Here is a 9,226-nt window from a genome sequence, read left to right as displayed (position 1 = left end):
CTGAACTGAACACCAATAAAAGGAGAGAAACAGAGATTCAAGGATTCACTTTCAGGCCACAACCTGAACCTTCACTACTGGAATACTGATGCTAAAACTTGCAGCTGACTTCAATCACTGAAGGTGAGTTTTCAGAGAATCACAACTCAAAGTTTGACTTGTAATAGGGTGCAGGTTTGGTTTGAACTTTGGTAGGGACATTTTTTGTCAATCAGCTAAAATAGTTGTGTATGTGCATTTGCATTGCATTTGCTCTGAATCTCTGTTTTTTCTTTCATATGCACATGTGTGTGAGTCATGAGTGTGAGTCACATGTATTTGCTTATATAACTTGGCTAGAGGCACTTGTATCATGAATTTGAATTTTAAACAGTTATTTTACATTTTATTTTATTGATATTAATCAGAGAATAAAAAAATAATATTTAAAATTGATATATGATAGATTGTCACAACAAATGTTACAAGACAATAGATGTTTGATAACCTGGAGGTAATGTGCTGCTCTGTTTAAACCAACTATCTGGTCTCCACCATTTCAAACCTTACCTGAGATTCTTTAAATAGTCTCATAAACAAATAATTAAGGCTCTACTTGTATTATCTGTCATTCAACTCTTGAACTTATGGCTAATATCTTTCACTGAGACATCAGAGCTCACCTGAGAGCCTGCAGCTCACCTGCCTGTGTGTCTCTGTGTTGGTCAGCTTGCTACTGACAGGATTTTCCTAATAAAATGATGATGCCTGACATTCACAAACAAATCAATTGTACACGCTGCTGCTAATTTATCTTAATCATTTTCATGTTTTAATAATGCACATACAGCAATAATCTGCTCCTGATCCACTCATGGAAAAGGGATGGGGTTATATAAATATTGCTCCTTATACAGTTAAGGAAGATTAATGTTTGGACTGAGTACAGCACATTTGTATTAGCTAAACTCAGCTGTTACTGACACTTTGGTTCTTCTTTAAAAAAGGACCTGATGTCTCAGTTCACTTTCACTATCACTAACTCTGCTGCTACACACAGTCCCAGAGTCAAGACGAAGTCCAAAATCATTTCAAAGCTGTGATAGTGTGATACTGCAGGGTGGCAAACACAGTGAAGGTACTTAGAAATTGTATTTCCAGTGTGGTAATCTTGGCCTTTATTTTAAAGGCAACTGTAACTTTCGGTCTTTTTCTCTGTGGTTTTCACTAACTCAAAGGATATAGCTGGCAATTTTCTATATTTTTTTTATTTGCAACAAATCTCATGCGCAGAGCCAGACCAACCATGAACACATCCTACTTACAAGTATGTAATAAATTTGTGTGTTTTCAGCTTCACTCCTAGACAAAATGGCGTCCGGACCAGAGAATGATCTCTCCTGTCCCGTCTGTCATGACATCTATAAAGATCCTGTTATCCTGACATGCAGCCACAGCTTCTGTAAAAACTGTCTGCAGAGATGGTGGAGAGGGAAACAAGTACACGAGTGTCCAGTTTGTAAGACTGTATCTGGAAGGAACAACCCACCTTGTAACTTGGTATTAAAGAACCTGTGTGAGACCTTCTTACTGGAGAGAGATCAGAGATCTTCAGCAGGGTCTGAGGATCTCTGCAGTCTGCACTCTGAGAAACTCAAACTCTTTTGTCTGGACCATCAGCAGCCAGTGTGTGTTGTCTGTCGAGATTCAAAAATACACAACAACCACAGATTCAGACCCATCAATGAAGCTGCACAGGATCACAAAGAGGAGCTCCAGAAATCCTTGAAGCCCTTACAGGACAAACTGAAGCTCTTTAAAGAAGTTAATGGAAAATGTGATCTAACAGCAAAACACATTAATGTCCAGGCCAGAGACACAGAGAGGCAGATTAAAGAGCAGTTTAAGAAGCTTCACCAGTTTCTACAAGAGGAAGAGGAGGCCAGGATTGCTGTTCTGAGGGAGGAAAAGGAGCAGAAGAGTCGGATGATGAAGCAGAAGATTATGGTTCTGAGTAAAGAGATAGCTGCTCTTTCAGACACAATCAAAGCCTCGGAGGAGGAGCTGAGAGCTGAAGACGTCTCATTCCTGCAGAACTACAAGGCTGTGGTGAAAAGAGTCCAGCAGCGCCCCCTGCTGGATGATCCAGAGCTGGTCTCAGGAGCTCTGATAGACGTGGCCAAACACCTGGGCAACCTGACCTTCAACGTCTGGAACAAGATGAAGGAGATGGTCTCCTACACTCCTGTGATTCTGGATCCGAACACTGCTCACCCAGGACTCTTTCTGTCTGAAGATCTGACCAGTGTGAGGAGTGGAGAGAAACAGAAGCTTCCTGACAATCCAGAAAGGTTTGATTCTTTCATATCTGTCCTGGGCTCTGAGAGTTTTAGCTCAGGGACTCACAGCTGGGATGTTGAGGTTGGAGACAGCACAGCCTGGTATGTCGGTGTGGCAGCAGAGTCTGTCCAAAGAAAGAGACGCACAGACATAACAACTGGATTATGGGCAGTAAAGTTCAGTAAAGATGAATACACAGCAGTCTCCCCACCACATCCCCCCACTATTCTCTCAGTGAAGAAGAAGCTGCAGAGGATCAGAGTTCATCTGGACTGGAACAGAGGAAAACTGTCATTCTTTGATCCTGATACTAACACACACATACACACCTTCACACACACTTTCACTGAGAGACTGTTTCCATTGATTAACACCTGGAATAAACTGCCACTGAAGATATTACCTGTGGTCTCTGGTGATGACCGTGATGTAGGTGGTGATGTTGACACTGGCCGAGCACACAAATCTGGGCCAAGTACATCTAGAGCCTCAGTGGGCCTCGTTCGCTTCAAAACTGTACTACCGCGCACATCCAAATAACAGAATCAACAAGTAAACACATGCATCTGTAGTGGTTATTAGGGCAATCAGTAATGAAGTGTTTATAATGCATTTAATAAACACAATTTTAATCTAAAACAGTCAAGATATTGTAATTAATGTGTGGGAGCTTTCACTATGAAGTAGTGACATAATTCCTGTCATGTTTTGTTTAAGTCTTCATTATAGCCAGAGTATAAGGAGCGGGTTATGCTAGAAACGAGGTAGTTTGTATAGCATGTCGTCCATGTAACATGTAGGAAGGCAAAAGTGTTTTCATCTGATCCGAATGGCCACAAGTTGAAATGCAAAGGCTGGGAATTAAATATCCTTTAAATATAATAGTAATGCTGCACTCAGATGTTGTGTAACAAATGAAAAAAGCGCTTGAGAGACAATGTGAGGAAAACGTGAGATAAAAAAGGGTTTCTGTAGTGGGTGTCTCTTGTCAGCAGGTGTCACTGTTGCTATTATAAAAATACACCTAATTTTGAGTTGGCCTGGGGGTAGGGGAGCTAACTTTTTATGCTTGAAGTTCATTACAGTTAATCTTTAGCAGGTTTCACCAATGTTGTAATGGAGAAATAACACTTGGATTTGAGTTGGTGTGGTGTTTGTCTAACATCCTGGGTTTAAAATCTAATAAAAGTCTGTCTTTATTTCTCTGAAGCTTTCTGGTGTGAGATTAAAACTGAGACTGAACTCTGTATTGTGTAACTGGCCCCAGTAAGCTTGTTTTGATTGCAGTTATAAAGTTAAATCAGAAAGATAGTTAAGGAAAAATAAATAGACAATCATTTAAAGACATTTAATAAATGGTTTACAACAGACTATAATGTAGCTGTAAGCAGATATAAGTGGTAAGGGTTGCCGGTGTACAAACAGATAATAAGTGACAATATAGTATGACACAATTGTAATAATATAAAATATGTTAATAAGTTATAATTGCTGACAAAAACGGTACATTAATAAACACTTAAAATGTTCTAATATCCTGTTATAACTACACTAAAGTTTGTTATAAACCATTTATTTGGCAAAGTTTAAAATCTTATACTACTTATAAATGCTAAATAAGGGGACTTTAAGTAAAGTGTAATCCAGTTAGACAATAATACAGTTAGACAATAGAAAACATGAACATTTAAAGAACATGGAAAGTGGCTGCAGGGAAACGAGAAAAGACATCATGCTGAGTTTTTGACACATGCTGGTTTTACTTTCATTGTTTGTAATGTTTTATCTCTATCTATTAATCAGTGTCTCTCAATATTCTATCAATTGTATTTTTTGTAAGTTCTGCTGTGCTTGTCATTGTTTTTTTTGTAAACAATGTTGAGCCACTCTTGTGTGATAATGCACTTAAAGTAAATGCTGACTTGTTTTAATCTGAATAAGAATGAAGCTCACATATATGCACATGTATACAGAGGGATAAATGTGCTTTTTAGATTTGAACTGTTTTAACTTGTGTGCTTTCTCTGCCATGTAAATGTACTTTAACTTGTTTTTTATACTCTTTAATAAAAAAAAGTAAAACACTGCAATTCTTGTATTTGTATCTTTTTACATTTACCATCCATAATGTAATCAAATGTAATCAAGTCACTGACAGATCCAGATCCAGGTTTAAAAATAGAAATTTTCATATTCATATTATATATTATGTTATTCTGTATGAACAGTGACGCTCTGGTCTCCATGGAAACCAGACTGGTGTTTGGGGGGCAGGTGGTGGTCCCGTGATTCAGCAAAACACACACAACACCCGCTGTGGCATGCTGGTTGCCATGGTAATCTGACTAGAAGGGCTGCTGCTGCTGTGACTCAGCTTGTTGCCGGGTGAATCAGTAAAATACACTGTGACACATACAAAAACTGTGAACGCCTTGTGTTTATTTTATGCTGGTTGCTACATAATTAAATAGTAGATATGAGCTAAATATAAACAGCCTGGTGTTTGACCATGTGGAGTACATTTACAACAGTATATTATCATTGACAGGTCATGTAACAGAGGTTTCCTGTCGCTCCCACTGGCTCTTATCAGTGCTGTTTACAGTTAAAGACAGAATACAAAAGAAGCAACCGTAGTATTAAAGGGTAGGTTCACAATTTTTCAAGTATGTCTTAAAACAACAGTGAAGCTTATATGAGGCTTCAGCAGGCTGAGTTAGTCATATCAAGTGGATATCTGCCTCATTTACAGTCTTTTTAGCATCAAATTCGCTCTTTGTGTTTCCTGTGACAGTGTTTCCCTGTTGAATTGCGGTGGAAGTATAGTAACAAAGAGAGGGACTTTGGCACTAAAAAGACTGTAACATTGAAAGATATCTACTTGATTTGACTCATTTGGACGCTTCATATTAGCTTCAGATAAGCTTTTAAACACATTTTTGCACAGAAGGAGGACTGTGGATTTTGTCCCCCATCACATTAGGAAGCACATTAGGAAGGGATCTTTTCTAATTGTCAGAATGGACAGGAGAAATGGTCACAGCGAGCTAAACCTGTTTCAGTGACTATTGTTTGAAGACAGACTTGACAAATTGTGAACGTATCTTTTAAACGTCTCTGCGGGTCAACCAGAGGTCACACAGGCTCCTGGAGAAATCAATGTGCACACCTCTAAAATCTCATCAAGGCACCTGAGCACAAAGCAAGCTGATTGGTTGATCGAAACTCCCGGTGAGCTCTGACAGTAGGTGATGACTGACTGCTTACCTGCATACTGATGACCTGCTATATGTTATCTTAAAATCAAGAGAAATGTGGAAAATGCAACATAGACCAACTGTGCAAAGTTCAAGGTGAACATAAATGAACATAAATACTGTTCAACTTTCTTCCTCATGGCCTGGTAGCAAATGTTCTGTGGGACTGCAGTGGTCCACGGCCGGTTTGTTCAATTGATTAATTGATTGAATTTATATTTTCCATGTGCATTTCATATTTTTGTATAAATCATACGTTCTTCTCTGTCTTTACTGTTAGTTTGCACGTCTTTATGCTGCCATTTTAACTTTACATTTCACATCTTTTATTTAATTGTTTATCAAACTGTTTTGTTTTAATAGGCTAAAAATTGTACCTCTTGATTATGTTTATTTACCTTCTGCTTATATCAGTTGTAGAGCTGCAACTATTAGTGGATTAATCGATTAGTTGATCAACAGAAAATTAATTGCCAACTATTTTGAGAATTGCTTAATTGTTTTAAGCCATTTTTTTTTTTAAATACAAAAATTCTCTGATTCCAGCTTATTAAATGTGAATATTTTTCTAGTTTCTTCAGTCCTCTATGATAATAAACTGAATATCTTTGGGTTATGGACTGTTGATCAGGACCAAAACAGCCTTGTGCTTTAGGAAACAGTGATCAACATTTTTCACCATTACCTGACATTTTATACAAACAACTCATTGATTAATCCAGAAAATCAACAGACTAATCAAGAATCAATCTTCTGTATCCTGTTTCTATTCACTGCTGCAGCAACTCAACTGACAAGATAAACATTTTTACTCTGATTGCCTGTTAAATTAGCTACAGCCTATTTTTACTCTGCTGCACTTCACTGTTGTCACCTCTCTTTCATTAAAGTCTCAGTAAATGTTCTGTTGTTCTTTGAAGCTCCGCCCCGCCGGGCAGCCGCGTTTTCGCCACATAAACAAACCTCCACCACGCACGGACACGCAGCAGCGTCAAGTCAGCAGGACTCAGCCACGACCGGAAACGCGTAAGCCTTTGAAAGAAAAGCCTTGCAGAAGTCATTTTGATGAGAAAAAAGTATTCAATAAACAGTTTTTTATTAGTTTTCCTGTTTGTAAGATTGGTTAAATTTGCAAATAAACATACAGTATTAAAAATGAGGCAGGTTAGTCCATGTATATAGAAAGACATTTTATTGTAATTGCAGAATAATCACAAATATAGTAGCAAAGCAATCAGAACATCATTCATTTGCAGGGTTCTTAGACTTAGCTACACCAAATGTATTGAAGTCATTAGTAAAACAGATTAGTATCACAGTTTTTAAAAAAAAAAATACAACTTCTAAATTTGCTACGATGCTTCTGGATAATCCTGAAACTGTGCGTCTGGGATCTGTAGCTTCTAAATGTGTTTTAATCTGACTGATGACGTACATTCACAGCAGAAAAATGATTGAGTCTCAAAGTTTCACCAAATAAATGACACCCTGAAAGTCCTGAATGAGTTTGTTATTGAATCTGATGTCCAAGTGAAGGTGGGAACAATGTTACTGCACTTTCTGAGCTTATTCTCAGAATTATGAGAATAAAGTCAAAAATCTGACTTTAAACTCAGAACTCAAATAAATTTTTGACATGTGGCCCTAATCGTCTTCCATAGAAAAGTAACTAAAGCTGTCAAATAAATGGAGTAGAAATTACAATATTTCCCTCCGTATGAAGTAGCATCAATTGGAAATACTCATGTTAAATACACATACCTCTTCCATCTTCTCCTTCTTCTTCTTCTTCTCTGTTTTTAACAGTGGTTGGCAACGAGTATATTAGGTGCATTATCACCTTCTGCTCCGAAGTGTGGCCCAAAGGTTAAATCCTAACCATTAATCCTGTCTGTTTGATAAACTCAAAGTAAACTCTACTGCTCGACCCACTTGGAGGGTTCATTAAAGTTTTTAATCTGAGCTCCTGAACTCCAGCCTCCCTAAGTTCATCCTTCGTACGTTAACTTTATTGATCATATATACAGTCTATAATTACATGTGTAATAAACTCCTCAATCTGACAGTGTTCACATAAACTGGTTGGATGCTTTTCTTTTATATTGGCTTTGCTTTAAGCTGGAATGACCTAGCCTTATTATGTTACAAATGACTTCTTCTTTCCTTGTCCTACCTATATTTCTCACTGTTGAATTGACTTTTTTAAGCTGTATAGAAACCTCACCCATATTTCAGTGTTCCACTTCGCTTGCCCCTCTTCTATTACTTTACTCCGAATTATTACCTTCACCTCTCATTTGCTTAATGGGACTTGTAAATCTATGGTGTCTCTATGTAAACCTTGTTTTGTTAATCTATCCGTTTCCTTGTTTCCCCTCAGACTTATACGTGCTGAAACCCACATAAATCCAATTGACATACCCTGTTGAATGAGTCTGGAATGTTCTCGCAATACTTTGAACAGAATATCTTGGCGGCTGGAGTTGACGGATCTCAGGCTCCTGAGAACTGAAACAGGATCAGAGCAGATGAAAGTGTTTCCTGGTTTATTCTCCTCTACCTACTGCAGAGCCAGTAGTTCTGTCAGCATCTCCACTGTGTAGACTATGTTTGTTTGTTTGCTCTACAAACAAGTGTCTGAGCTGTGTGCCCCTCTCTCTTCTCTCCCTATTTTCTCCTCCTGTCCTCTCTCGTCTCTCAGGCATCTCTTGCTGGACCAGCACCCGTCCTGGAACCGCTCCGCTTCCCTGGCTGTCGGTGACATTTCCAGAGGTTTTGGATCTGGTTCTCAGTCCTGCAGGACTTCAGCCTCACCTCGTGTTTCTCTCTCTCTCTGAATGATGTCTTTATCCTTCTCTCTTTCCTCTGTGAATAATGTCTTTTCTTGTCTCTTCTCCTCTGTGTATGTGAATGATGTGATGTGAGTCTCTCCTGTCTGCATGTGTAGACTGTCCTCCTGCCAGGTCGCCATGTTGAAGAAGGTCACGTGGCTCGAAGCTGGAAGCTGCTCGGCATCCTCTTCATCACATTCTTCATATATATATTATACATCCATTATAATTTTGTTATCCTGTTCTCTGCTGTATTCTGTAATTTGTCTTTCTTGTTCTATTCTGTACACATAACATCTGTCCGTCCTGGGAGAGGGATCCTTCCTCTGTTGCTCTTCTGGAGGTTTCTTTCCTGTTAAAGGAATTTTTAGGGAGTTTTTCCTTATTTAAATCAAGGGTCCAAGAATAGGTAATGTTGTATTGCTGTATGGACTGTAAAGCTCCCTGAGGCAGATTTTTGAAATTGGGCCATGCAAATAAAATTGACTTGACCAGACCCCCAGATAATTTGGAGTTTGTTTTATTCCAACAACTTTCCTCACAAATACCTCAGATCTGTGGGCTACTTAAAGGACCAGTGTGTAGGATTTAGTGGATTTAGTGATGAGGCTGCAGATTGGTTGCAACCAACTGAATAGCCCCACGAAACCCATGAAAAACCACGAAACCCATGAAAAACACGAAAAGCCCTCTCCAGAGCCAGTGTTTGGTTTGTCCACTCTGTGACGTTTAGACTTTTTTTTTAGACTTTTGAAATGTGATTGAACCGAATGGATCAAATTCTGATAGTGAAACGAGTCATTCTTCAGGGGTTGTGGC

General features: G+C 38.6%; 1 protein-coding gene across 1 annotated transcript; it reads left to right on the top strand.

The window, feature by feature from the left end:
* LOC137182223 (nuclear factor 7, ovary-like) lies at positions 1 to 2,965 on the top strand. The gene is made up of 2 exons (XM_067588550.1): positions 1 to 123; positions 1,334 to 2,965. The coding sequence occupies exon 2, from the start codon at positions 1,351 to 1,353 to the stop codon at positions 2,857 to 2,859; it is 1,509 nt and encodes a 502-aa protein (XP_067444651.1). The 5' UTR covers positions 1 to 123; positions 1,334 to 1,350; the 3' UTR covers positions 2,860 to 2,965.
* The last annotated feature ends 6,261 nt before the right edge of the window (positions 2,966 to 9,226 follow it).

This window comes from Thunnus thynnus, chromosome 4 (genome assembly GCF_963924715.1).
Source record: "Thunnus thynnus chromosome 4, fThuThy2.1, whole genome shotgun sequence".
Taxonomy (NCBI): Eukaryota; Metazoa; Chordata; class Actinopteri; order Scombriformes; family Scombridae; genus Thunnus; species Thunnus thynnus.
The sequence above is the reverse complement of the archived record's forward strand: the minus strand, read 5'-3'. Positions and strand labels throughout refer to the sequence as shown.